The 26,351-nt window shown below is 42.6% G+C and overlaps 2 protein-coding genes and 1 long non-coding RNA gene across 8 annotated transcripts; 1 reads left to right on the forward strand and 2 right to left on the reverse strand.

Annotated features, from left to right (window-relative positions):
- Window positions 1-113: 113 nt before the first annotated feature.
- trio (trio Rho guanine nucleotide exchange factor) lies at window positions 114-21,172 on the reverse strand. 6 transcript variants are annotated; one of them, XM_012374802.2, is made up of 29 exons: window positions 20,917-21,163; window positions 19,652-19,942; window positions 19,439-19,552; window positions 19,025-19,349; window positions 18,257-18,915; window positions 17,983-18,090; window positions 17,590-17,685; window positions 16,949-17,127; window positions 16,736-16,883; window positions 16,455-16,646; window positions 14,309-16,324; window positions 14,034-14,225; window positions 13,662-13,925; window positions 13,215-13,571; window positions 9,732-10,257; window positions 9,330-9,402; window positions 8,774-9,224; window positions 8,565-8,651; window positions 8,156-8,487; window positions 7,908-8,067; window positions 7,607-7,834; window positions 7,291-7,479; window positions 6,973-7,208; window positions 4,801-5,032; window positions 3,390-3,927; window positions 2,482-3,025; window positions 1,910-2,248; window positions 472-664; window positions 114-312 (listed from the first exon to the last, which is right to left on the reverse strand). In XM_012374802.2, the coding sequence occupies exons 2-29, from the start codon at window positions 19,910-19,912 to the stop codon at window positions 202-204; spliced, it is 9,150 nt and encodes a 3,049-aa protein (XP_012230225.2). In that variant the 5' UTR covers window positions 19,913-19,942; window positions 20,917-21,163; the 3' UTR covers window positions 114-201. The 6 variants fall into 6 exon arrangements, with proteins under 6 accessions (XP_012230225.2, XP_012230227.2, XP_012230233.1 ...); XM_012374804.2 differs by lacking the exon at window positions 17,983-18,090 and having other exon boundaries at window positions 20,917-21,162; XM_012374805.2 differs by lacking the exons at window positions 114-312; window positions 472-664; window positions 1,910-2,248; window positions 2,482-3,025; window positions 3,390-3,927 and adding an exon at window positions 4,471-4,701 and having other exon boundaries at window positions 20,917-21,172.
- LOC136998840 (uncharacterized) lies at window positions 10,257-17,507 on the forward strand. Its single transcript, XR_010889376.1, has 4 exons — window positions 10,257-12,439; window positions 16,061-16,319; window positions 16,400-16,637; window positions 16,972-17,507. It is a non-coding gene; the product is annotated as an uncharacterized lncRNA (long non-coding RNA).
- Window positions 21,173-21,583: 411 nt separating the features above from the next.
- LOC105676711 (uncharacterized) lies at window positions 21,584-25,994 on the reverse strand. Its single transcript, XM_012374811.2, has 5 exons — window positions 25,635-25,994; window positions 24,310-25,569; window positions 23,223-23,805; window positions 22,777-23,097; window positions 21,584-22,696 (listed from the first exon to the last, which is right to left on the reverse strand). Exons 2-5 carry the CDS (start codon window positions 25,564-25,566, stop codon window positions 21,681-21,683), a joined length of 3,177 nt encoding a protein of 1,058 aa, XP_012230234.1. The 5' UTR covers window positions 25,567-25,569; window positions 25,635-25,994; the 3' UTR covers window positions 21,584-21,680.
- Window positions 25,995-26,351: the final 357 nt, after the last annotated feature.

The following is a 26,351-nucleotide window of genomic DNA, read 5'->3' on the forward strand; positions in this document are numbered from 1 at the left end:
ATAGTAGCACATTTTAAAAATGACAAGGCGCAAAGGAAAACGTTTTGCGAGAGGAAAAAGAAAAGTGAAATGTTTTCTTTGTAAATCAACACAACGGAATTTAAAAAAGTATATCGACAGTTAGACATTAAGTATATTTTCCTATATACATATATAAAGTTGTCATGTGTGTACTTTAAGTAACATGCTTACTGCATATTGTTAGTCTAAAGAATAAAAACTGTCATGGTCTTGACGCAGTTTGAGACAGTGCGCACGTCGTTCTATAAATGCGGCCATTCTAGTGGACGGTATGGTAGCGCCGATAGATATCTAATAACAATAAATGTCTCATGTAAATTCATGTAAATTCTGAATGATATAAATAAAACAAAACATGTTTGAAGAAATAAACGAGTCTACGATGTCCCGTTGAGTCACAAAAAATTAAAAGTTATAAATATATCAATTTCCAAAAATACGAAGCTATACCTTTAACCACGGCGATCCAAGACAGATCTCCGCGCTCAGTCGATCCTCACCACGCAGACACAATAATCTCCCGAGAAGTTCTTTCGCATCGCTAGATATCGTCTCGAAGTATTCATCGGGAAAACAGAAATCACATTTGAGTATGTTGGCGGTCGTTTCCTCCACAGAGTCGTCCAAAAAAGGTGACAATCCACTAAAGCATTTAAGACGCATTAAAGCACAAATAATCAAAGTAAAAAAAGAAAAAAAATATTAGAAGATTAACCGTTTGATTGCCAAAATATTGGGTTGTTCGTAATGTTTGTAGAGATTTTTATGGAAAATTCGATATTTTTATATTTAGACATACCTTTAATTAATCAATATATTGGCCGTTTGTACCGATGACTTTTTGTCATCTTTTCATCAGGTTCATAATTGCATCCTTCTAGAACTTTCTATCTTTTTCGGACAAAAATTGCTGAACATGATTTAGACAGTTCTCCAAGGAGGTGAACATTTTTTTGTTGCGCAGGTGCCAGAATAAAAAATAATCTGAGGATACCAGATCAGCTGAATACGGCAGGTGAGGTAAAACATTCCAGCCAAGTTGCAACAATTTTTGCCGAATTTGTAAAAATGCGTGAACACTGGAGTTGTTATGATGGAACACAATGGTCTTTTTGTTGGCCAATTCTGGACGTTTCTTGTCGATTGTCGTCTTTAATTCGTCCAGATGATCGCAATACCTATTCAAATCATCTTTACTACATCCTCTGTAGCACTAATTACTTTCAATTAACGTCTTGATTTGGATCATTAATGGTGGAAGAACCATTCGTTTTTTGGTCTTCAAGATTGAAATTACTACCTCGAAATTTAGTGAACCACTTGTGAACAGTATTCTCAGATACTCTTTCTGTAAATAGCATGTATCTTTTCTACTGTTTATCCAGCAGTTTTGCCTTTCCGGTCATAGAAAAGCATCAAATCTTTTTTACTCAATCTGTTCAACTGTTTCTTTTAAATGTTTTGAAATGTCACCTTTTAAAATAAATATAATAATACAATCTTCTCCAAGTGTTTTTGAAATCCGTGTTCTCTTGATGCGTGACATAAGCGTGACATGTTTACACGAGTTTCAATGCCACTTTTTGAAAGTCTCTACGAACTTTTCGAACAACCCATTATATCGCCTCTCCGTTTTTTAAAAATAATTTTTGTTGCAATTTAATAAAATCAATAAACACAATTCATGCTTTTTTGTATTTTTAAAAAATGTTTTTTATAACTCATCAATATTTCTGTATGAAAAGATGAATGCAATTTATAACTAGACGCTCAAATTTCGACGATTGATTGCAACAGCGTTAGTAATTTTAAGATCAATACTCGTAAACAGTTTGTGGCAGTCAAACGATTAAAATATAAGTAAAAGACATTTAAGAGAAAAATATACCTTAATAAAACATAAATAAAAACCCCTACGGCCCACATATCCGTACAAGAACCGGTCGGTCTACCTAACACTGATTCCGGTGCCGCAAATTCTAGATCGGCGGGAGGCGGCACGATCTCCTCCACGGGAGCCCTTACCGCTTCTCCCAGATCTATCAGCTTCACCTGATTCACATCCTGATCGACGAGAACGTTCTCCGGTTTCACATCTAGATGTGCTTGATTACGGCAATGCAGCCAGCTTAGCGCGGACAATAATTGACCGGTGTACCGCGTTGCTGTCGCTTCAGTGTACTCTGTCTTCTCGCTCAGATACGTGAACAACGTCGGACCCTTAACCCTGCAAGAAAAAGGAAGATACTTGTTAGAACGAATTTGTTATCCCGACTTGTAGCAGAGATGGACAAAATCTTATTCAAGCAACAAAGAAAAACGATTTATAATTTCTTCTCATAATTGATGAAAACAGATTTTTCGAATAACATTCTTCCAAATTTATTCGATTAAACAGTTTATTTAGATAATTGTTCGAATAAAATGTCCATCTCTAGTTTATATTTTCACGAAGCTTACAGTTCCAGGACGATGGTGTCCACGCCGGGTCGAGGCGCGTTCTCGAACAGGGCGAACGCTCGAACGATGTTGGCGTGATGAGTGGAGGCCAGTACGTCGTACTCTGCGCGCGTCAGCGATCTGGACTGTTTGTGCCGCGGGATTTGTTTGAGCGCCACTTCCTGACCGGTACCTTTGTCCCTGGCGCGACGGACCGTGCCGAATCTGCCGTTACCGAGCTCGTCCAACTCCAGGTACCTGCCGACGAATTGCTTGGCCTCCCATTCCGCGCCACCGTCCGCGTCCGATCGCGACAGCGTCACCACGATTGACGGTGAGGTCATCCTTCCGTCGTCGCCAATCACTCGAAAACTGTACGATGCGTCCGGCGATACATCCAGCACAGTAGGCGGCTCGTTAATCTGCGTCAGCATCAACGCCCATTGCGACGACGGAAAAGTTCTGCATTCTATGCTGCATGACGCACCACCGATCTCTCGTTTGTCCCAATCGATCTCCACCCTCGAGGATCCTACAACGCGCGCCGAAATGCTGCTCTTCCCGCCTGAAACACGACGAATATTTAACAAGTCGTTCTACGACTTTGTAGAATGTATCGAAGCAACGGATATCTTTTTCCTTGACAAAAATTGAGAGAGCTAATTTATCACAATTTTCCGCATTAATGTTTTTGCAACCAAGCGTCAAATTAAACTTCAGCTAAAATTAACTGGAAAATATAGTTCTGTATTTACTTGATTTCTAAAACTTCAGTTTGCAAAAGCTCTTGTCTGTTCAATTATTAATAATTCAAATATTAATATTCCGACAATCTCGTTAAGCAAAAATCTGTTGTCAAGAGAAGATCACAGTGAATTTCGAGACACTCTGAACAATACATGCTGTATCAGAGTTCTCCAATCACATACCTGTGACGGAAAGAGAAATTCTCGCAGAGCAAGAGCCTGTGTCGCATTTCACGTGACAATGGTAGAATCCAGAATCCGACGGTCGGCAGTTGGTGATTTGCAGGTACACGAAGCCCGCGCTCTGCTGGAACTGGTACCGATCGCTCTCTCGTATACACTGATCCTCGCCTTCCTTTCTCCAGGTAACAATTGCGCCGGCCGCGTTGTGCGTCTTGACGGAAAGTCTAACGACTTCGCCGGTGGTCGCGCGAATCGACGCCGGGCTGCTTAGGACAGCCAGTGCTTTCTCCTCGGGTTTCGTCGACTCGTGATAATCAGCAGCGTGGCTCGTCGTGAGATCGATCTTCCGCGGCCGAAATGACCACGCCCGGCTAATCGCCGAGTTCGGGATAAGACTCGCCGGGATCCACATTTCGTCCTTGGTATTCACCGGTGATACCACTAAGCCCGGACCGTCCAGATGGGAGACGACGAGCTCGTCCCCGGCGTGTAACTTTCCCCAATCCGCGGCTAATCTCACGCGAGCACCTGGAACGACCTAAGGGAGCCTCTCGTCAATACGCGTCAAATCTTTCGGACACGCTCGACAACGTTGGTTAAACGTATTTTTTCATGCAACTTGCGCGTCGCGTATGCCCCCGGTTTGTTCCGTTTCCACCCAGAATCCAATAGAAAGTTCGAGCCAGGAAGGAGAGCCTCCAGCACCATAATGCAGCGACAGTAACGATGGTAGCGGCAATAATAATAGTAGCGATCGTATGTATCCCGGATGTGGAGGAGAAGATTAACGGCGGTAATGACACCGATTTTGACAGACAGCAATAGCGGTGTAGTATAGCAGCGGCGAATAGTTACGGAGGCGAGGTATCTCGATTGCGACGATTGCGGCGAGGTGCTAGCGATAATGTTTGATGGCGAAGGAAAAGAAAGCAGCAGCATGTAGTACACATGTACGGTATACGGTGAGTTAAGAAGGTGTTAAAAGCGGTAACAGAGCGGTTCAGTAGAGTGAAGAGTTTGTTATAAGAAGTTTCAGAGTTTTTTTTCTTTCATATTTCCCAGGTAGATCACTTCTCCCAGCTATGTGTACGTATTTTATATTTGCTTTGAGTCTGCCGGATCTCTCATTACACAAGTTAAGAAGATACGCAATGTGTGTGTGTGTGTTTCGCATTTCGCGGGATCATTCGCAGTCGATGGAGTTTCTTTAGTAACAGAAGTATGACTTATCGTCGCACCGACAGAAGATAATGCAATAGATAGCAGCGGATAGCGACAGGCATCAAGAGGAAGAGGAAGGAGAGCCCCTTTGCTGCAATCATCAAGAATTCTAATTGATACATGGGCGACAACGTTTATGTATTACGTCAGCTAAAAGTGGCAAAGATCACGTTAATCAGGTTTGGCTCACCGGGATGGAGTTGTTGCGGACCGGCGAGCGCGTCCGTAGAGTATTCTTAAATCCCTCCAGGAAGTGCAGCCTACTCTTCGTCGGGCTGGGCGTGCGTGGCTGCGTGCAATCCAATCCTCCGGTCTGCGAGCGTTGCAACGGTTGACTCCTACCCTTCGCCGATCCGGGGACTGTCAGCGTCGGAGGAACCGACATGGTTGCTCGAGTCACTGGTTCAGACGTGGTGGCACGGCTGTACGCCAGCAAATCATAAGTAAAATCCAAGACACAGTACTACGCGTCGAGACTCGCGCACTTCGCTCGCCGCGATTGAATGATAAAACGCATCTTTTTATTTAAAAAAAAAAAAAAACTTGTCAAACAATTTTGAAGCAAAAATGAATGGCTGCTTGGCTTGCAATTTTTTTGAAGCGACTGGATGGAACGAGTCTCGACATTAAGCCAGGATGCGGAGGAGGTCGACGTCGCCGGTGGAACTTGGATCTTTCTGGAAGTGTCGAAGAATGGATGAGTAGGTGCTTGATTGCGACGCGTCGCGGCAAGGTGGGTGGAGCGGTTGGATTTGCTTCCCGCAGTACTGTGTTCTTGACGAAATTATAAGAAAAGAAGCTGGTTAGTCGGGCGTGTACATTAAGGTAGTAAAAACCAGGATGAGGGGATGCATATCACAATTACTCTCACGTGTTAATCATCAATTTACAATTTATTCTAGACAAAATTCTTACGATTCCGCGTCAATTATAGCTTTGCTGTCCTCCAGTGTGTCACGCATTAATATATACACAGTATACTGTCACGCCACAGTGTTTGTCCACGGATTCGAGCGAGCGCGCGCGCGTGTTTCTTGTAAACGTTATTAAAATTATTATAAATATATCGCACATCTTCATATATCATTACGTTATTAATACATCCGCACTTGCAGCGCGTTCTTCTTGTTTTCATATCGTTAATAGTCGCATGTGTGTAAATGTGAACGCACGTAAGACAACAAAAATACGCCCCCGTGTGCATATATATACATACATACATATATACAAACATATATATATACATATATACATATATATATGCATACGATATATGCACGCGTAATGCATGCGCATTGGAACGGATTAATACACGTTTATAGGCTCCAGGGATCAGATAGCCGAGTCTAGAGAGGGGGAGGGGGGGAAGGGGGTAGTACATGTTAAGGAACAGGTGAGTAGATTTTGATCCATTAAACGATAAAAAGAGCTGTTAACTCTCTTTCGCATTGTCCGCGGCGTTCTAAAACACTAAAGTATATACTTCCGTATATATTTGATACAGAGCGATAGTTGAATTCTACTAATCGTTTCGAGACGTCATCGAATATGAAAAGATATATATTTATATATTTATTTTTTTTTTATGTTCCAAAACTATCGCATTCGTTCTTTAATGACGGTTTCTTTCAACCAAAGTTTGGAAGCAATATTACCTTAACGATAATTTTTTTTAAGAATATCTAATCGAATATCTAACATGGAAAATTTAATTTTTGTCGCTGCTCATTCATGCCTCGCTAAGGAGAAACCACTTCCAAATCCCGTCCAGTAATTGTGTCATTAAAAAATAATGCAGCACTTTTGAGACACCCTGCATATACTCCTCTGTATAAACCGTATTTTATTTCTTATTAGCCGATAGAATGTGTCAGCTTCTTTTTTGTTTACAGCGTTGTACACATTCTTAAGCTTCTGCGCGGGATTATAGCTGAATATTAAATCGTCATCGTTTCCTCTGTACTACGAAAGCAAGATATCTCATCATCAGATGTAAAGGTAATTCGGAAAAAGGAATGTGAGAAAAATGGACTTGGATACGTGCACACCTTTTTTTAGTATGTGGTATTAATAACAATGTAGACGCTAAGATACATTCAAACGGTGAAAAGTAGTCACTTAATTTTTCGACAAAGGGTGAAAAACGGGGCTGGAGAGCGCAGAGGAAAGCAGGCGATGGCTTTTTTTTTTAGGAGATGACTAACGGTTATCTAGCTCTTATGGCGATATTGTATCTCTTTTTATATAAAATATACAAAAATATGTCGGAACGAATATTCACAGATCGAATATTAAAAGAGAGTCAGTGTGTTTGTGTCTGTATGTGTATGATTCAATGTGTGTTAAGTTAAAAGACGCTTACAGTGGATCTTTGGTAAGTTCCTTCTGGTAGGCAATCGGTGACTGTATCGCCTTCAGGAAGTCGCGCTGAGTTTGCAGGATGGCAGTGATCGTGTCCACCCACTCCTGCCTGCGCGGTCCACTACTTTCTTCGGCTACACTACAAGAGAATCCTAGCCCGGGCTTTCGAGGATCCGTTGACCGAATGACAAATTTCTCAGGATCGTCGTTCGAATCTTCAAGACTCATTTTGTTTACCTGCGTATATAATTGAACATTTATGCGATAATGCAACACTATCTCTCCGAATTGATGAAACAGTAACAAGTAATTAATTTACCTGAATGTGTGCTTTATATATGTAGGCAGGATTGGTGAATTGCGTTTTCTTGCCGACAGCTTCGCTAAAGATAATATTTTGCTCGAAAAGAAAGACTTGCCATTCTCTTCCTCTCGGCGACACGTTCGATATTTCCGATACCAAAAGCGGGCCGTGCAGCAAGAGTTTCCCTTGCGCCGTTATTTTACCCTAAAAAAACGTGAGGTTTATTAACTCTTTTTGTTCTTCGCTCCCATTAATTAAGCAGATTTTCGAGAATGTTTTTATCATACGTAAATCTAACGAGAACGGTGGAGAGAAAAAGAGCAACACTCACGTCAAAACCTTGTAATCTCCCAACGTCCATCATATCGTTCGCAGCTTTAGGAATAACTCGCATGACATGAGCCGCCGCTCTGAGGCCTTCGATTTCCGATAACCTTTGAGTTCGTTCAGTGAGGCGCAATGCCTCCCGTAGAAGAAGTTGATATTTTGTAATCCTTTGTACGGGCTTGATCAACAAGTCGCAGAGTTGCAGACGATGACCAAGTTTTTGCCGAAGTTCCTACAACACGTACACGTATGTTTAGATTGTTTCTATTTTACGCGTGGTCGTCCTTATCGATTTTGCCGATTACCTCGAAGTAAGTGTCCATATATTCGGACACAATGTATTCCGAAACGGGCTTATTCTGACAATAAACCACGTACATATGCAACTTTCGCTCGTAGCGCTTGAAGAGTGGTCCGAGTTCTTCGGGACGTTCCAAGCAACGTTCCAAAGCTTTGAGGAAAAAGCTGAAAAGTGGAAGGAAATACGGCGAATACAAACAATCTCAACGATTATCGTCAGCAGATCTCGACAGACAAATTTCGGACAACTCACTCTCTGTGCCATTCGTAGATAGCTTCTAAATTACCGAAAACCATCTTGTCTTTCCCACCGCGCAAATCTTCCGGCAACGGAATCTCGCAATCGGGATTTCGCATTAGTGCCATGTAACCTTCGACTATCTGCTTTAAGTCATTGACGTAGTCTCTCTCGGTTTCCACCAGCTCGCGTATAACAAACTGCCGCTTGGCGATCGCGGTGCTCTCCGGATCTGCCTCCTCGGCCGTATTAGTCGTCACGTTGCAATACTCTTCCTCGTTGTTCAACGACTTTCCGTTAGGAGTGCGCATGAGACTGTGCCTTTCCTGATTTTCTGTATGTTGCTCCTGTTAATGATACACGTAGTACTTTGTGCAATGCACAGATCTGTGCATATTATATACGTTCAGAGAGTTGAACTTACCATTCTCTCCTTCACAATCTGCTCGATCTCCGAGAGATCGGCCGTCGTGGCGCCGCTCTCGAGAATCTTTGTCGAACGTTCGGCGGACTGAAACAAAGAGATTTATGTGCGATAAGGACGCGTCGAAAAGCGATAAGAGGGGAACAGCGATAAGAATGAGGCAGGAAAACAATTGTGTGCGCTCAACAAACAAAACTCGGAATATTCACCCGCTTCCCAGGCAATTCACTCGGTATCGTGGATCCCGATGGACCATTCGCGGTCGTCACGAGTATCGGTTCGGTTATCGGTTTCATCGGCGGTGGGAGTTCCAGATCGTCATCGGCGTCCTCGCCGCCGTTCTGCTCCTGCAGACTCGTCACCGCCGTGTCGTCGCTCTCCGTGACGTCCGCGTCTACGTCCACGTCCACCTCGACCTCCTGCTGCTCCTCCTCCTCCTCCTTACTTATCTCCTCGCCCTCTTGAGCCTCGGCCTCCGCCTCGAACGTCTTGCCAGGCCGATTGTGCTCGACGCCGCTCGGTAATTTAAAGCGTTTGTCTGAGCTGCTTTTCTTCAAAGACGGTCCAATCAAAGGAGTCGATGACGTCGACACGGCCGTATTGGTTTTCTCGACTTTACCTTGGCTAAGTTTACGTAAAGGCGGTGGGAGCCACTTCCGTCTATAAACAGAAACGCCCGTTGTCGTGCGTGATTATCGTTGCACGTATGACATTTCGAGATAAGAGAAAAATATAAATGACAATTTCCGTCATAAGATCGCTCACCCGCTGAAACCTCGCCTCTTGTTGCCGGGTGAATTTGTACTGGTCGACCCACTGCCGTCGCTTCCGGCGGTTTCTGTTGATTAAAAAAAAAAATACCATTACTCGTGCTACGCCTAATATTATGCTCTAACGGTTATCGGAATTGATAACAAACGAGAGCACGGGTCGTGCCGTGCGATTTCGCGGTCAATTTGCGGTTTAACGACTTCCCGCAGTCCCGCTAGTGGAACACGCCAGCCGAAAGAATTTCATATTATTCTGCGTGTCACAACGCAGAATGCTACGCTTTCTCGCCCAATCACGAAACGACACGTTGTGACACGGCAAAGAATGGAAAAAAAGTTAACGCTAATCGCGAGGCGACAAACTACGACATTCTACATTTTCCTTTCGGCCATTCACCTGCGTCCTCCGATAACATCGGCGACAGCACGGTGGACGACAGGGCGGTCAACGAAGCCGTCTGTTGCGCGGCCGGCGCGACGCCGGCCGCCATCGGCGGCAACGTGCCGGCGGCGGTCGACGGCGCGACCGAGGTCTGCGCCTGGACGATCGCCGGACTGATCTGCTGCTGCGGATGATACGGATGATGATGCGACTGCTGCTGATGATGGTGATGCTGGTGCGATTGCTGTTGCTGCTGCTGCGTGGACGCTTTTCTGGACGGCGAAGTTTTGCAGGAGGCGGTCGGCGGTTGCTTGAGAGCGCTCGTGGGCACCAGACCCTCCGCGGGTGGCTCGGCTTGTCCGGGCGTGAGCGGCAGACGCACCAGGGTCCACTCGCCGGTGCTGGGGACCCCGGTGGCGCCGGTATTCGTGCTGCCGTTCTCCAGCACCTCGACCTGCTGTCCCTTCGTCACGCTCAGCTCCCTCGAGCCCGGTGCCGCCATGTGATCGGCCACCACCCACGTCATCTCGACCACTCCAGTCTGAAAAGTACGCATCAAAGATCCTCAATAGATGCCGCCATCCCGCATACAATCGCATGGAGGTCGCAATTCACGGTCGACGTACTTTTAGATATCCGCGAGATATCGGAGAGGAGGAGCGAATATAGAAACGGATAATTAGTGGAGTGTGTGATGTGTGTCTATGTGCGCGCGTGCGTGAAAGCGACGGTGGAGGACAAGGTGGAGGAGAAAAGGAGGGCTCTCTCTCTCTCGGTGGGATATACCGAAAGCAGGGAAGCAAAGCGAAGAGGAAGAGAAGAGCTGCCCTCTCGTGCTTACGCAAGCGTAGATGGGTCGATACGATCGTCCTCTCTGTCGCGCTCTCCCTGCGAGAGGGGTAAAACCTCTCTCTCTCTCTCTCTCTCGCTCCCTCTGCCTCTCGCGCTGCGGGAAAGACCAATTGTGTGTCTTTGAATTTGCGGATCGGCGGAGCGAGATTCAGAGAGATCCGATTACTGATGCCCGAGCGATTCTCATCTCGTCCGAATCAGTGTCACCGACTGGTCTCGCGAGCGTCCGTCGCTCTTCAACGGGCGCTTTTAAATCGCACACGCGGATTCCGGCGTTTTGAAAATAGCTAATGTCACGACACACGGTGGTACTTTGACGTTACTATAAATATCACGCGCGCATGTGTGTGCGTGTGCGCTTACACATCTTGCGAGTGTGTGTGGACGTTCGACAACGGCGTTTATAACACCAACACCGCGACTTCCTCATCGACGCCGAGAGACGCGCAATTGTTTTGCCCGACGCGGTGGCCGCGAACCAGCCCCGGCCTCCAACGGCACGCTCGATTTTCGTGCATTCCGCGCGATCCGAAATAGAATTTTCCACGTGCCAAGTTCCCTCACGTATACGCCGCGCCGCGCAAACGACCAAGGTGAAGCGAGAAGGAAAAAAAAAAAATAGAGGAGACGACGCGATAAAAAAACGCGAAGAATATTACGTTATCGCGTACGATTCTAAGATATATTTATTTAACGAAACTTGAATTCTATTTTTTTGCACACGCCTTCCTGCGAATTTTCAGATGATTCATTCGTCGTTTTACAAACTCGAATCCACTTCAAACGCTTTCACTCATATGCGTTTTGGTCTCAAGAGAATGCGCATAAATCCGTTGCAGTAATTTTTCCTAAAACAAGTTTCCACGTCGATAATCTCGAGTCAAAGATATTTTCTTTTTCTAACAAGTATCGTTGGGGGAAGAAAAAAAAATGGTTTGACCTTACGACTCGCGGAGAGAGGACGAAGTCATCTGACAAAGGATAGGCTCGTCTCACGCGGGCGAGATTGGCACAGGTGTCGCGGGCACGATAGTACCTGGGTAAGGGAGGGTTGACGGCGCAGAAGTCGGGCCTGGAACGAGCTCGGTGTATCGATGGTGTGTTGCCTGGAGAGGGCCGCATGCGGCGGTGCCGCAGAGCCCTGGCGGAACCACGGCAATGAGATCTTTCTGCGCGCTTTTTGGGCGATCGTCGCCGGTTTCCCGGCCGGTGACGTCATGACGACGATGCGACAAGGTTCGGCGGCGATCGGTATTAGCCTGCGGTAATTCACACGCGCGTACGCGGCTGCGGCGTGGAAGCGAGCGGAAACGACGACGACGACGACGACGACGACGACGTGGACAGCGGCTTATTGTTCACGGAGCGCATTCCCGGGCGTGTGACGGCGCGCAGTGGTGTATCCGCCATCGCGACGAATTCGCCCCTATTAAATTTTCCTCCCTCGACGCGGAAGAAGGTCAGGGCTTTTACTCGATTCCGCTCAGCATATCGCGATCAGCGACAGATCCCCGAGCGGATCCATCCGACCCGGGAGTCGCGCCCGTACTGATCGTCGGCCTGCCTGCCGACCGTGCGGAGTGACGAGATTATAACTAACCCAACCCAACTCTTGTGCGCGCCCCACCCAACCCTGCGCAAGCGGTGGCCTCCACGGCCTTCCCTCTGTGTCATCCCTGCCGTAGAGGGCGAACTCGTAAGGGAACAGGCGACCCGTACAGCACGCTCGGGGACGCCAATAGCGCGTTCGAGCGAGACGGCTCGGGGCGCGGATCGTTTCGGGAGTGCGGGAGGATCCAATTTTTTATGAGCTCTACCGCGAAAGAGGATATTTACAGTCTGGATTCTGGAAGAGACCGAAAGGATTTAAGGTAAGGACGGTGAGACACGATTTCGGCATTTGTGCTCTTTCTACAAGGCGTTTCAGGATTCATGGATTTTTCGTAATTAATAGATTGTTTGGTAAATTAAAACTCGATCTTCCCTTGGGGCCGGTTGCTCCTGGTAGACTCTACCTCTCAGTTGCCAAAAATAAATATCAGTAATCTCGGTGGTTGAAATACCGAGTAAAATCACCTCTTGGTAATAACAGTTTAATTGATATTTATTTTAGGCTGAGAGGTGAAGTCTACCGAAAAGTTGGAATCGGCCCTTAAAAAGAAAAACGTTGAAGCATCAATAGATGGTTAATTTAAGGTAATCAGTCTCGTGATTTTATTTTGAACATTGAAGGCAAATCAAATTTATCTTCACACGTAAGGAAATTACAATAAAAAATAGCAAAATAAAGAGGAGTTTAATTGTGGATCACAATTATTTACCAAGTATTTATAATATCAGTATGCATAATATTTCTATTGTAGTTAGAAGAAGTAGTCTATTTAAGAAATTCGTAAATTATTTCTTAATTTTTTTGTATATTAAATAAAAGAATATTATTGCAAAATATAAATTATTATATCGACAAATAAAAAGCATGCTTCTATATTAAATATAACATCGTGCAATTTCCTTTTCCATGTGAATTTAATATTTCATCAAATATCATTTTCGGTTGGTTAACGAAAATATAAGAATGCAATTATCTTGTAGAATAAAGGGCAAAAAAATTGATACCAAAAAAACGCCTAAAAATTCATACTTTACCTTATCAGAGTCCGTGGTATTGGTCGAGCCGAAGGAAGCCAATGAATTTCTATCGAGATTCTCCACACTTTCGTCCAATGACGCGCACTCTTCCAGATCTCTGCTGGAGCGTTGACTGGAGCTCTTTTTCGCCGGGCTCTTCGGCATATTTTTGCCCAAGAAGGTCTCCTGTATCACTTCGCGTAATCTCATCACCCACAGCTGCTTCGCGTCCATCGAATTCGCCCGCAGCACCACGCGGGTGTCGCTGGTCGGCGCTCGTCCCGTCCACACCGCAAACTTGCACTCATCGCCTTCGATATGCTCGGTCACACCCAGCTCGGAGGTCAGCAGGCGATTTTTGTAGACATATTTCACCTGAACGGACGATTGTTGCGTGCGTTACGATCACTATGATAAATTTCATTAACACCACAGCCAAATGCCAAAAACCTTGCGTGTACAAACCTTTCCAGCGGAGTCTTTCACTTCCTTGGTAAAAAGGAGATACAATTCGAAAAGAAATATGTGACGATCTCTTCCCTTCCTGATCAATTGTTTTGGGTCCCATACCGTGAACGAATCCTGCAATACAACGTCACCGAGCGCATCTATACTAACGTCGCAACCTTCCAGTAGACTTAAATGTAAGGCATCGTTAGCTTTTTTAGGCACATTTAACATCACTTCTAATCCTTCTTTTATTTCGCCCTGTCCCTCTTGGCAACAAGCCTGGAAAAAGAGGAGCAACAATTTCACCAAAATTACACATTTAAATTGAAAGCTTAAATTAAATTTATTTCAATTGAATAAATTAAAAGTTTAAGACATATTACGTGCCTGTAAGTCCTTAAGTAGCAGCTGATATTTAGTAATTCTCTGTACAGGTTTGATCAAATATGCAGCGATAGGATGTTCTACTCTATGCTTCCTCTGCAATTCCTCAAACCACATTCCGCCGTGCATTACTAACAGCTGATTGCTCTCGGGTTTATTTTTACAGTAAGTTACATACATATCAAATTTGGGTGCCTGGAAGGAAAAAAGCAACCGTTACACAATAATTGCGTAATAATTGCTCTCTTGATACTCACTTCACACTGTACAATACTCACCCATACTACAAAACAATGTCCCACGTCTTCCGGCATGGTTTCGTACTTCTCCAGCTCGCGTAGAAACACGTTACTGTGAAACTGATGTATCTCTTCTATATTGCTAAAAATGACCGATTCCCGACTGTGCAAACCCGGCGGAATATTTCCCTTGCCACTTCGCGTCTCCTCCAGGAAGCAACGTATACAAGTCTCCAGATCTTTCACATACGTACGCTCGGTTTGCAAGAGCTCAGCCATAATGAACTCTTTCCGTCGCGCGGACCGTCTCTTCTCCTCGTTCAGCTCCTTCAGATCTTTACCTTTGATTTTCTCCTCCAGCAGCGGATCCGAGTTGCGATCGATGGAGAGATCTCTGTGCACCTCGTCGGGTTGGATGCCGAGATCGCCCTCGATCTGCGTCTTGTAGCAATCCATTCGCGCGCTAAAGTCCTTGTATCGCTGATCGACTTCGGCGACCGCCTGCTTGATCGCCGCGGCGTGAGCGTGGCCTCTTTCGACCAGATTGTCGGCAAGCTGAATCAACAGCTTCACCCGCTCTCTCGTTTCCTTCGCCGCGCCCTTGAACTCGTTGTGCTCCTGCAGCAGCTGCTCGTTCTCGATGCGATTCTTACCGACGTTGATGTGCGTCGCTAGATACAATTCTCCGGTTTCCCTGATCCATTCGAGGGCCTGTTTCGCGCTGCGTTCGAATAGAACGTACTGATGACACTGATCCAAGCGCTTCTTTCGTTGCGTCCAGTACTCCAGCACCTTGTTCTCCTTACCGACCAACTCTTCCAAAATATTTTTCACCTTGTTCGCGGATCCGGCGCTGTTGGCGTGATAGCTATAAAACTGCAGGCTACGATTGATGTACTTCAAGAACGTCTCGCCGGTTCGCCGCACGAGCGTACACGCCTTCAGAAAAGCCTCCTTTTGCTCCTGATGCCTCGTAATGGACGCCGGTATGGATCCGGCCTTTTCTCCGTCGGCGCACCAGTCGTCGTCCACGTTGTACTGCAGCTCCAAGCTGTCGAGCACCGAGCGCACCGAGTCCACCGTTTTGTAAAAGTTCAAGCTGGCGGTGATCAATTTGTGTCGCTCTTCCGCACAAGTCACTAACTGCTGCCACCGTTTGGTAACATCCTCCGCGACCTCCCTGATGCTCTTCGGGTCGTAGTGATTGCCGCTTATCAGAGAATCCGCTTTGTGTTTCACCTGCACCGCGGAGGCGTGAGTGTTCGTGATCGCGATTTGGAATTGATCGTGCTCCTTCCCCAGCTGATCGGCGTCCTCGAAGTCGTCCGGTATCCTCAACGAAGCCAGCAGTATCGACTCGCCGTTCCGTATCCACTTGATCACGTGAGAGGCGTCCGTCTGCAATTGTAGCAGCTGTGCGGCCTGCTCCAGTCGCACCCGTCGCATCTCTGCGAGATCCTCCGCGTCCAATTCTCTCTCGTTCAGAAACTCGAGGAGCACTTGCACGCGCGCCGCGGCGCTATGCTGACCGTCCGCCATGATGCAGACCCCCGCCTCCTCCAAGACCTGTGCCAATTCTTGGCCGCGGTGCAAGATTTGAAAGGCGGTGTTCTGCATGTGAGCGACTCCGTCGTTGTGCACGCGCAGCAACTGCTCGGGCGAACCCTCGCGCGGCGGACCCTGCAATTCTTGCGCCCACATCTCCAACTGACCGCTCGCCTCCAGCGCGTCGCGTTCGAAGACGCGCAACCGCAGGCATAGTTCCAATCTCAGTTTCTTCGTGGTCCACAGATCCTCCAGTTCCTGTCTCAAATTCGACAATCTATCCAGTGCCGATTCCACCGCCGATATCGAGCCGGTTGTGTCGGGCGCGTCGGTCGCCTCGCGAAGCTCCTGCAGCAGGGCCTCGCCCTGCGCTATCGTCGAAGCGCACGCCTCGAGACAGGACGATCTGTGCTGCGCGCACTGCTCTAACAGTCTCTCCGCAGTCTCTAGATTCTCCGCTACTTCATCCTGTTGCAGCTCTTGACGCAACTCGTCCACCCACCCGGTAAGCTGCACAACAAAATTATATTAAAAATGGCATCATGTACACATGTTCAAAAATACATATATCTACGCATTATGTAGGCTGCCGCGTTTGATGTAAACACCTCTACATAGCACAATCAATGTATAAAAATACCTCCTTCTCGTGAGTGTAAAATACTACTGCCAGATCTAATCTACGACGCCGCTGCTCAACTCTCGCCGCAAAACTGCTAACGTGCGCCTCCAATTCTTGCGCCACTGCGTATATTTCGTCAGGCGCGCATTCTCCCGTGTGAGCAAGCTCTTCGGCAGCGGTCAGAAGTTTCGTAGCATTTGTGTAAGTATTCTGCAAAGGAAAAAAAAAAATACGTTGAATATATTTGTTGAAAAATTTTATAAAAATTGTACGCAATTGATGTAAAAATAAAAAGTTACCTGAGCTACGTTTTCAAAGTGTTCATGGCTTTTTTGATAAACGCGTGCCTTCTGCAGGTTGCGACCTACGCCTGTGTTTTTCCTGATAAAGACTTCGCCGTGATTCGTCAGCCAATCGAGAACTTGCTTCACATCTTCTTGAAATAATCTAAAAATTATAATTACACGCGTTACCATGCGATTATTAACAGGCAGGTTTCGTTACTTTCATACTTTAATGCAAGCCGTTGATGCAGCTTGACTTTGCGGGCGTGCCAGCGGGCCTCTAATGCTCTGTGATGACCGAGAATCTGATGAATGACAGCTAATACGTGGGATGCGCCTTCGCTGTAATCAGCAGCTGGATTGCCGCTCGTGCCGGTATGGCTATCGATACTGTGTCCATCTTGACTCTATATAAATTAGATATTAAGATATAAATTGATACGAATGTATATATCAATCATCAATTGGTTAAATAATACTGCATGCATCCCGATACTGTTAAATAGCATTCTTTCAGCTTAGTTTTATGTCGACTATATAATATGATTATAGCATAAGCACATTTATACATTAATCTTTGCGAAATATTACAGCGCTTAGAACTTCTTCTTTTTATCTCCCATGCAAAGAACAGTTTAAATAGAAGAATCGTAAAATTAATAATAAGAAATAGTTTTGAGGAAATTGAGCACTTAATATTTCTCTCAATTGTAGTTATAAACATGTTTTCGAAATCGTAATGATTAAGCTTGTATCTTCTAAAAAAATTAAACACACAGAAAAGTAATCACAAGGAAGAATAATTTTAATAACGCAAAACAAAGAAGAAAAACAACAGTAATTGTTCCTGTAAACACCAAATAACGTACATGTTTTCTGGCGACATGGTCAATTCCTTGCGGTTGATTACAGACTTGCACAAGATGATCCAGTTGATAAAGAAGCTTCTTACTCGTACTATGCACCTAAATAAGAATTTTACCCAATCCCATTTAAGAAATATTCATATTCATTTCAAGTTTGTCGACTTAAATGTATGATCAACATAACCATTTTAACTTTTTTAGTTTCATATCAGTTTAATTTTGGGTAGAAAAAAAAACTGCTCGATAGTACTGAGACGCCTGGGTTATAATAAGGAAATTATATCAAATGTTAATCGTTGCAGAAAATTTGCGGATAGACATTTCCAATAGCACCCAAGTACCAAGCGAGTAACCAATTCCATCGCCTAAAAGCTTTAAAAATTGAACTTCTCGTACGTAATCGACGCGAAAAGTATCCGACCCTGTAGAATGGGCGTTCACATTATGACATACTTGCAGCATTGAACCCAGGCCGCTCAATAATGCTTGATATGCATTGTAAACCTGTTAAATACAATATCAGACGAACTTTTACAGTGCACATAAAAAATACATTAAATAAAATTTGATTTGATTTACAATAGTAAGAATAATCCTGTCCGTTGGCAAAGCGAGATCGGTCGTGACGGATGAGGGACGAAGTATATGCTAAAAGTAAAACAAAATTTACCTCTGTGTATGCCTGACACATCGCTTCATAAAGAGTCTGATGTTGACGAATGTGAGACTCGAGCACTGGGATTTCACTGGGCAGATTGCTAATTTCGCACGCTTGACTCCAGCCAGGCACGTTGTCGACGTACTGTTCCGCTTTGTGGTGAAACACTACACTTAAACTAAGTACTGCGGTACGTTCGTCGAGACCCGCGGCGAATTCCTTCCAGGCGCGATCCAGACGACCCGCCACCGCTCGCACGTGTCCGGCCGCATAGTGCTGCGTCTCCAGCAATCTGCCGGCCATCGTGAGGATCTTGTTGATATTCACGTAAACGTTCATCGAACTCATTGTGAAATGTTTATGTTCCTCTTGCAGATTCTTAGCCAGCTGATACGAGCGACCAATCTCCACATAGCTGGCGAGAAACGCTTCCCGGTTGTGACAAATCCAATCGAACATCTTCTCACAGTCCTGCTCAAACAATCGCAGCTGAAAGCACTGGTCCAGCTTCATCTTTTTGATGTGCCACAATTGTAAGAGATGCTGCTGCGCGGCATGCACAGAATCCAAATGCTGAATAACCATAGTGGCCAGTGCTCGTCCATCGGAATCCGCGCAACTTGCCGCGCCATTGTCAATACTTCCGCCTTCTCCGCCCGTCGCTGTTGCACCTGTGACATTTATGCGTGTTACGACGTGTCGTAGTCTAATTGAGATTTTTACGCCAGTCTATGATTTTTGTTATTCGGAAAAAAAGAAATAAAAAAAAACTCTACTAACTGTTATTAAACCGCTGAAGTAGGCGTTGTCCAACAACTTCGATATCCTCCACTGGCACTTTCATGATTTTCTTCTTCATCTCATTGTGCAAATCGATGCCGTGCTTAGCTCCCGCAACATCGTCAGCAAAATCGTTTCTACTAAGATCCTCTTGCAAGTCGTCCAAGCGGTCGAGTAGGTCAGCTGCCTGCCATGTAAAGTCTTCTACAACTAATCTAGTATCAATCCACTGAGCATGATCGTATTGTAAGGATCCATCTAAATCTGCAGTGAGTTGAGAAGGATCTATAACTTTTACGAGAGCTTCTAAGCTTATTGTATTAATCTGAAATGAATATATCTTGATTATTAATCAACTTGTATCAAAATATATAGTTTAAATGTAATTATAGTTACAAGTTCCAATAAACTTACCTCAAAATTATATTTTTTCTGTTTGCCTAATGAAGTCCTTTGTTTCTGCCAAAAGTTCTCCGGTTTGATAAGAAAAGCGACATGAACTGTGCGATGAAAATGCTCGTGTAACACCTGCAAATATTTTTATGTTAATATCACTCTCGATAACCACATAATTGATACAAAAGAGATGAGTAACAAATTAAGTGTAAATATTACAAAGGGCGTAACCTTCAAAATAGGTTTTACAGAATCCCATGTAGTACCGCGCATATCTACAATTACAGTAAATCGCAGTCCTCTGGCCTCATCGCTTGGGATAGCGAACAGATATTGCAGGAGGCGTCTGTAATCCTCGGGTTTCGCACGCTCGCGTCTCGGCGTGCTGGGAAACAGAAGTACAGGTCCACCTCTGCGATCTCGTCCGCCCGGCAGTATCGCCAGACGTTCCTGCAGCAACGGCAATACTTCTGCTGCTCGTGTGCCATCCATTATTCTTGCTTTTCATTAAATTGTCATGATCTGTTATCATCGATAAAATGCAGCACATTAGAATGCAAAATATTTGTGTGCGTGATACGTGTTTTCTTCTATTAGATTCTCTCATACACCATAATAATAAAAAAATAGAATATTACACAAGTCTTGAATACCTGTAAAGCAATCTTATACGCGTTTCTAAGTAAAAACATCATTAAAAATCGGCCGCATTGTTTTGATAAAAATAGCCGTGTAATTATAAAGTTTGGCTCAATTTCAAACATTAGCCATTTAAGCAAGTCGTGCATCCAAATAATTCTAAAGTAAAATACGATAAATTGCACCATATATGCATAGACCAGTAGCAGTCAAATTCAAGGTCACACACACATACACACACCCGCATAAAAATGCAATACACCGATAGGGCGAATCTCTGCAATCTCATATTCTTGTCACAATACCGCGTATCCTTTACGCGAGATTATGCACGCTAATTCCATACTCGAGGGGAATGTGAGACGCGAGAACCGTTGTTTGCAGCGTGAGAGAGTGCGCACGCGACAGGGATACACGCGTATCGGAATAGCGAATGTAACCGCGCGCGTACCCTCTCCCAAGTTCTCTATCGAGATATTATCGCGACGGTTTCCTCGGAAGCTTTCCGCAGCACCAGAGCCGCTGATGAGAATGTAAAATTCGAATGAATTCTCAGACGTGACGCTTTAATAAAGCGCTATGGGAAACCAGACAATCAATCGCGTCTCACCCCTCTCGACACAACAGCGGCCTGTCATAGATATCTGCCTATGCGTTCGACGCATGTTTTCAACGCGATTCCATCTCCGTTTTAGCGGCGTCTCGAAGAATATTGCAATCCGCAAGTGCGCGCGTCGCTACCTCACGAGATCGGATCCTGTTGAATCGTCGCGACGCGAGCAAAATTGTCAAAAATCCACGCATTCCGTCGGTGTGCGAGAACACGCAGAAAACACCATAAAAGCGGCTCCCTTTACCTGCGATAAACTTGTTCGTGGCGATCTCCGCTGCGTCTTTGCTCCCTGTTGTCGCGGTATCGGGCCCGACCTCCTCAGCGGGGCTGGCCTACCGTTCATATTGTCATTTCATCGGCGTTAAAAAAATCACGGGCGACCGTCACGCGAGCGAAACTCCGAGATCACCGCTGCCATGTTTCACAGACAAGCTTTCAACACAATTTCGCTCGCCACACTCGCCAATACTGCCCGACAGCACGAGTCGCGCGACTCCATGAAGCATTACTAGGACTTAAAACGCGTTCACAAGAAACGTATTGCAACATTAGATTTTACCCTAGAAACACTAACATCTGATTGATGAAGTAATCCGGCTTGAAGTTGATAATTTTATGTAAACTAAAAAATTAAGATAGCAATATTCGTAGGTTTTTTAAAATTAAAATTTGAATTTAAATTAGAAATCGCAGAATTGTTTAATAATCAATTCAAATGTTTGTTTAAATCTTAAATTGTTCGAATCACTTAGGGTTTTTGTTTTGTTTTTGTTATGTTAGCAGTTTGAATATAAATTTAAATAAGTTATAAAGGAAAATTCAAGCAATATATATATAGATTTTTATAGGAAGTTATCTTATTTGTAATTAAAATATACTGTAATATGCAATATAAAATATATTAAAAACAGTTTTAAAAAAATAGTTTTATTATTAAAATGCATTTTTACTTAAATTTAACTATCAATTAAACATATATTAGGCACGTTTTTACTTAGTATTTCGCTACTAATCATTCTGATCTTTCACTAATAAAATGTTATTTATACCAACACACCACTTATATATGTAGAAAACAACCATGTAGGATATCAATAGTTCTTTGAGTGGAATCTTGTGCTGTTGACAATTTAACCATTGTAAATCTATATGCGTATATAGTTCGGTTTCCAACATTAATGCCGTATGATGTAAATAACAAACGTTGCTCATTACTTGCGTCAGTATATTATCAGCCTTTTCAAATTCGTGTAATAGTTTGTGACTGGGAGTTATTTCGATTCTTTCGCTGCGTTTTATGGTATCTGTGAGAATATTTTTGCAAAAATTACACCCTTTAATGCGTGAATTATTTAAAATTTTCATCACGATGGAATTGCAAATATTCAAGTGATCGGATGTTTCATTCAAGGGATTTGTTTCTATTTCCAACTCTAATAACTGCAGATTTTCTATCAATTTGAAATTGCAGTTGCTTTTTGTTTTACCGATAAATCCTTTTAATGTAAACAACAACGATCCGTCTATCTTATGCTCGTTATTTTCGACAGGACGAGGTGATGTCAAATTGTTGATCAGCAACGTTTTAAAGGAATTCTCGAATTCCGCGCATGTGGGATTGACATTTTTCACGCCAAAAGATCGTATCTGACCGAAGAAATGTCGTAAGCAATCCTGATTTAACATTCGTGGTTTCAAGCACTTGAATTCAAATGTTTTCATAATCATCCATAACTTGCGGAATCCTCGTATAGTGATGATCCAATTCTTAAGAGTTGTTGAATTCTTCAATGGTTTATCTTTTAAGTCAACAAATCGCATTTTCTGTAATCTCTTTATCGCTCTCTCCCAAAATGGAAAATGTGGACTGTTGTACGAAATAGCAGCGTTCAACGGTTTTTCCGATTTCAATGCGTATCCATTTACAGAATCAAACAATTCATCAAAGAAAAGTATTATTTCTGCCGTATCCTGTCCTTCTTTCTCCGGCATTTTAAATGTTCCATACAGCGTATCTATATGTCCTGAAAAAAATATTAATAATTAGTAAAAACTATTTATAAGTGTAAGAGTTTTTATGTTATATTTATATATATATATATACCTCGCAACTTAGTATGATGATGTATAAAGGCGCCCATTGTTCTACTCAAAACCTGCACAGCGTTTTTAACTTTCTTCCTCTTTAGTTTATTTTTTGTTATATGTTCTGCAGTAATCTTCGGCATTAATCTGTATACTTGATCATTCAGGTCCATTAGATAGGCTCGTTCAATGATCGCCCATGATGCAAATTTTCGTTCTTCTTCCTCTGCACAATCAAACTCAAGATCGTTGTTTACTAGATTGTCGCGTATACTTCTGATGAGATGTGGTGGATCATATATTGGTATAATATCTCGATTCTTTATTGTTATATAACCATCTGTAAAAAGATACGGAATATTTAACAAATTGTTAGATGTTTAATAAATGATTAGAACATGAGCATATTATAATCTTTATACAAACAATAATTGTTTGACAAAAAATTTGATAAAATACACTTACAATATAATTGCCCTCGTTTAGCTTTGAGTCTTGCCGATTCCAATTTCATTTTATTTATAGCCGCAAGATTTCTTTTTCCGTCATTGCACGTAAAAGCTACTAAATATAATCCACTGCCAATTATAATTTTGGCAATATCTTTAATCCATTTTATGAGTTGATCAGTTTTGGTGGCACCATCACAAAAATAATATGCTAATGGGAGTTTCCATCCACTCTGTATCCCACGCACCATAAAGACCAATACATGATCGGCGAATCGGGCACTTCTCTTTCGTCCAAAGTCTTCAAAACCAAGAATATGCTTCTTTGTGGCATCATAATCCAAATGAGGTTGCAATAGCATTTTGTCCCACATTAAAAGACACACTTTATCTCTCTCTTTCATAAATCTCACTTGTTCTTTCAAACGTTGATTTATAAAATTAATTGGTCCTGGATGAATGTTGACTTTTTGAAGTATAGATCGTAATGTGCTTATATCGGGCAAATTGAAAACTTGTGTTAGATGTTGATAACATTTACTGGATTGTTTCATGATAGACAGAGCTGCAATTTTTTCATCTAATGTGAAATGTTTGTCCTAAAAACGAAAGTAGACTATTTTAACAAGTCTTCAATTTAATACTAATACATATACAAATCTTAGTGAGCTTATTTTTAAATAATCAAATTATAAGAATAAGAAAAAAGCTATGTAAAACCTGAGCTAGATCTAGTTGCTCAATATCACTATATTCTTACATAAATAACATTACATACATTTTATTTCGTCTTTTTTAACTTGAGAGAATGATTTGACATATCACAAGTAAGATTACATTGTATATTTTAAAGTTTTAATACCTTAGCCGTTTGGAGACAACCTTGAGTTCTTGCGTTTACGTTATTATCGATTTGTTTTTCTAATTTATGTACACTGATGATGGCCAAAACAAATGTGCCGAAACGTATGTAATGTTATTTATATAAGAATATAGTGACATTGAGCAACTAGATCTAGCTCGAGTTTTACATAGCTTTTCTCTTATTCTTATAATTTGATTCTTCAATTTAATATAATAGATACAATTTTTTGTTATCATACCTTAGGCGCATAATTTGTTTTTATTTGCATTTCGAGAAATGTTCGCTGAACAGGTGTTAATGAAGACAATAATTCTTCTACTGCAGGATTTTTGCTGTATTGCTTGGCTTGTCTAATACGCTCACGAAATGATAACTGCCTTTTCACAACAGCTTCTTGTTTCTTCCTTAATATACATGACAATTTATATATCTTCCACATTTTTGGTGTAAATTTGTGAAAGTGTTTTTCTTCTAGTGCAGTATGTGTGTCCAACAAATTGCACGTTAAATTTTTTTCTTTTAATTGTGAACAAGTTTCGTTAATTGAAGTGTTAACTATTGGACTACTCATTACTGAAGAGCTAGTTATTGGAGTACTAGCACTAGTTGTTAGAAATGAAGTTATTGGAGTACTAGCTGTAGTAGAATTAGCTATTGGTCTCCTACTTGCCGAAGTGCTAGCGATTGTAATCTGAGTTACTGGAAAGCTAGATGTTGAAGAACTAGCTTTTGAAACCTTAATTGCTGTGGTACTAGCTGCTGAAGTACTAGCTACTGAAATCTTTGTTGCTGGAATCTTAGTTACTGGAATGCTAGCTGCTGAAGTCCTAATTATTGATGTATTAGCTAAAACAGTCTTAAACACTGGACTGCTAGCCGTTTGAATTTTGGTTACTAAAGTGTTAGCTGCAGGAATCGTAGATACTGGAATGCTAACTGTTAAAGTGCTACTTGCTTTAGTTTTTAGACTGTTAATTGTTTCTAAAACTTTAGCACTTTTTGATTCTTTTGAAGACTGTGCATCTTCAATTATTTCTATTATTTCAATTTCTTCAATAGGGTTAGTTAACTTTGTATTAATTGTTTTGATTTCAAATTTTCGTACAGTTACATTTGCTTTGATGTTATTGTTATCATTATTTGTATCACTTTTGTTGTTACCCTTATTTGCTGTATTGTCATTGTTACTATTATTTACTTCACTGTTGTTGATACTGTTATTTGCCTCTTTAATGTCATCATCATTATTTAAATATAATGATGGTACAACACCAGGCTTTAATCTTCGTAGCTTGTATATTGCTTCGTAATCATTATCTGCAAAATGTTTATAACATACAACATACTTTCTCAATTCTTCATCACTTAAGTCTTTAATGTTCTTTGAATAAACGGCCTTTCTCCATTTATTCATCATGTTTACATCTTTGGGAAACATATGAGAAGGTAAATGTACTGCTGTATTACAGCCTGAAACACAGCAATGTCTACCCATAACCTAAAATAAAAAATTATCGTTTATTAATATTTTAAGCAAATATGTTTTTATATCAATGTCCATACTTATTGTAGTTGCAAACAACAACGTGTGAATTGAATATACTCGGTAAAACCAAGTAAAACAATATTATACAAGAAAAGCGAAGGAAAAGTCAATCTTCACGGTTAATGAACACATCAACCAACATCATCTAAACAATACGTAGTCGATTTCCATTAAGGTATGTGCATTGGTTTAGTTTACATCGATCGTTCTGGGGATCGATTGCGTATCAATATAGTGAAAATTACGAAAGTGAGCAAATTTACTAAAGCATTAATAATCTTATTGGTCAACAGTAAACCTAGTAAATTTGCTTACTTGTAATTTTTACTTATTGAACTATATAACATAATGGACAGTGCCTTGAAGGAGAGAGGCTGGTTGGACTGCTTCCACTAGGCAAAAGAGAGAGCTAGATTGCCGGGAAACGTCTGTGTTCTTTGCAACGTTTTTGATTGGCTAGCGATGATTATAAGTATTGTAAAGCCCGAACTGAAAACATTCTCTGAGAAATTCCATCTCAGTGAAGACAATTTTCACCATAATTAAGAGATCTATGAAAATTTATATGAATAATATATAACATTGGGTGCGGTCGAGTTGCCGCTTCTGAATGCTTCGAACGCTTTCGTTTTCAACGCTTTCATGGAATGGTCAAGTAGCGCTACAGATGTTCTCAACGTTGGTAAAATTGACCGGTCTGAAAGTGTCTGAAGCGTTTGAAGTGTAAAATTAAA

This window comes from Linepithema humile, chromosome 3 (genome assembly GCF_040581485.1).
Source record: "Linepithema humile isolate Giens D197 chromosome 3, Lhum_UNIL_v1.0, whole genome shotgun sequence".
Classification (NCBI taxonomy): Eukaryota; Metazoa; Arthropoda; class Insecta; order Hymenoptera; family Formicidae; genus Linepithema; species Linepithema humile.

Coding starts and splice junctions, on each gene's coding strand:
- LOC105676711 (XM_012374811.2), bottom strand. CDS start 25,566: ATGGGTAGACATTGCTGTGTTTCAGGCTGTAATACAGCAGTACATTTA. Junction 23,098..23,222: donor TAAACGAGGGCAATTATATT/GTAAGTGTATTT, acceptor ATCTTTTTACAG/ATGGTTATATAACAATAAAG. Junction 22,697..22,776: donor TCATCATACTAAGTTGCGAG/GTATATATATAT, acceptor TATTTTTTTCAG/GACATATAGATACGCTGTAT.
- trio (XM_012374802.2), bottom strand. CDS start 19,912: ATGGATGGCACACGAGCAGCAGAAGTATTGCCGTTGCTGCAGGAACGT. Junction 8,652..8,773: donor GTGAATTGCCTGGGAAGCGG/GTGAATATTCCG, acceptor TCTTTGTTTCAG/TCCGCCGAACGTTCGACAAA. Junction 313..471: donor TTGGATCGCCGTGGTTAAAG/GTATAGCTTCGT, acceptor TATTGTTATTAG/ATATCTATCGGCGCTACCAT.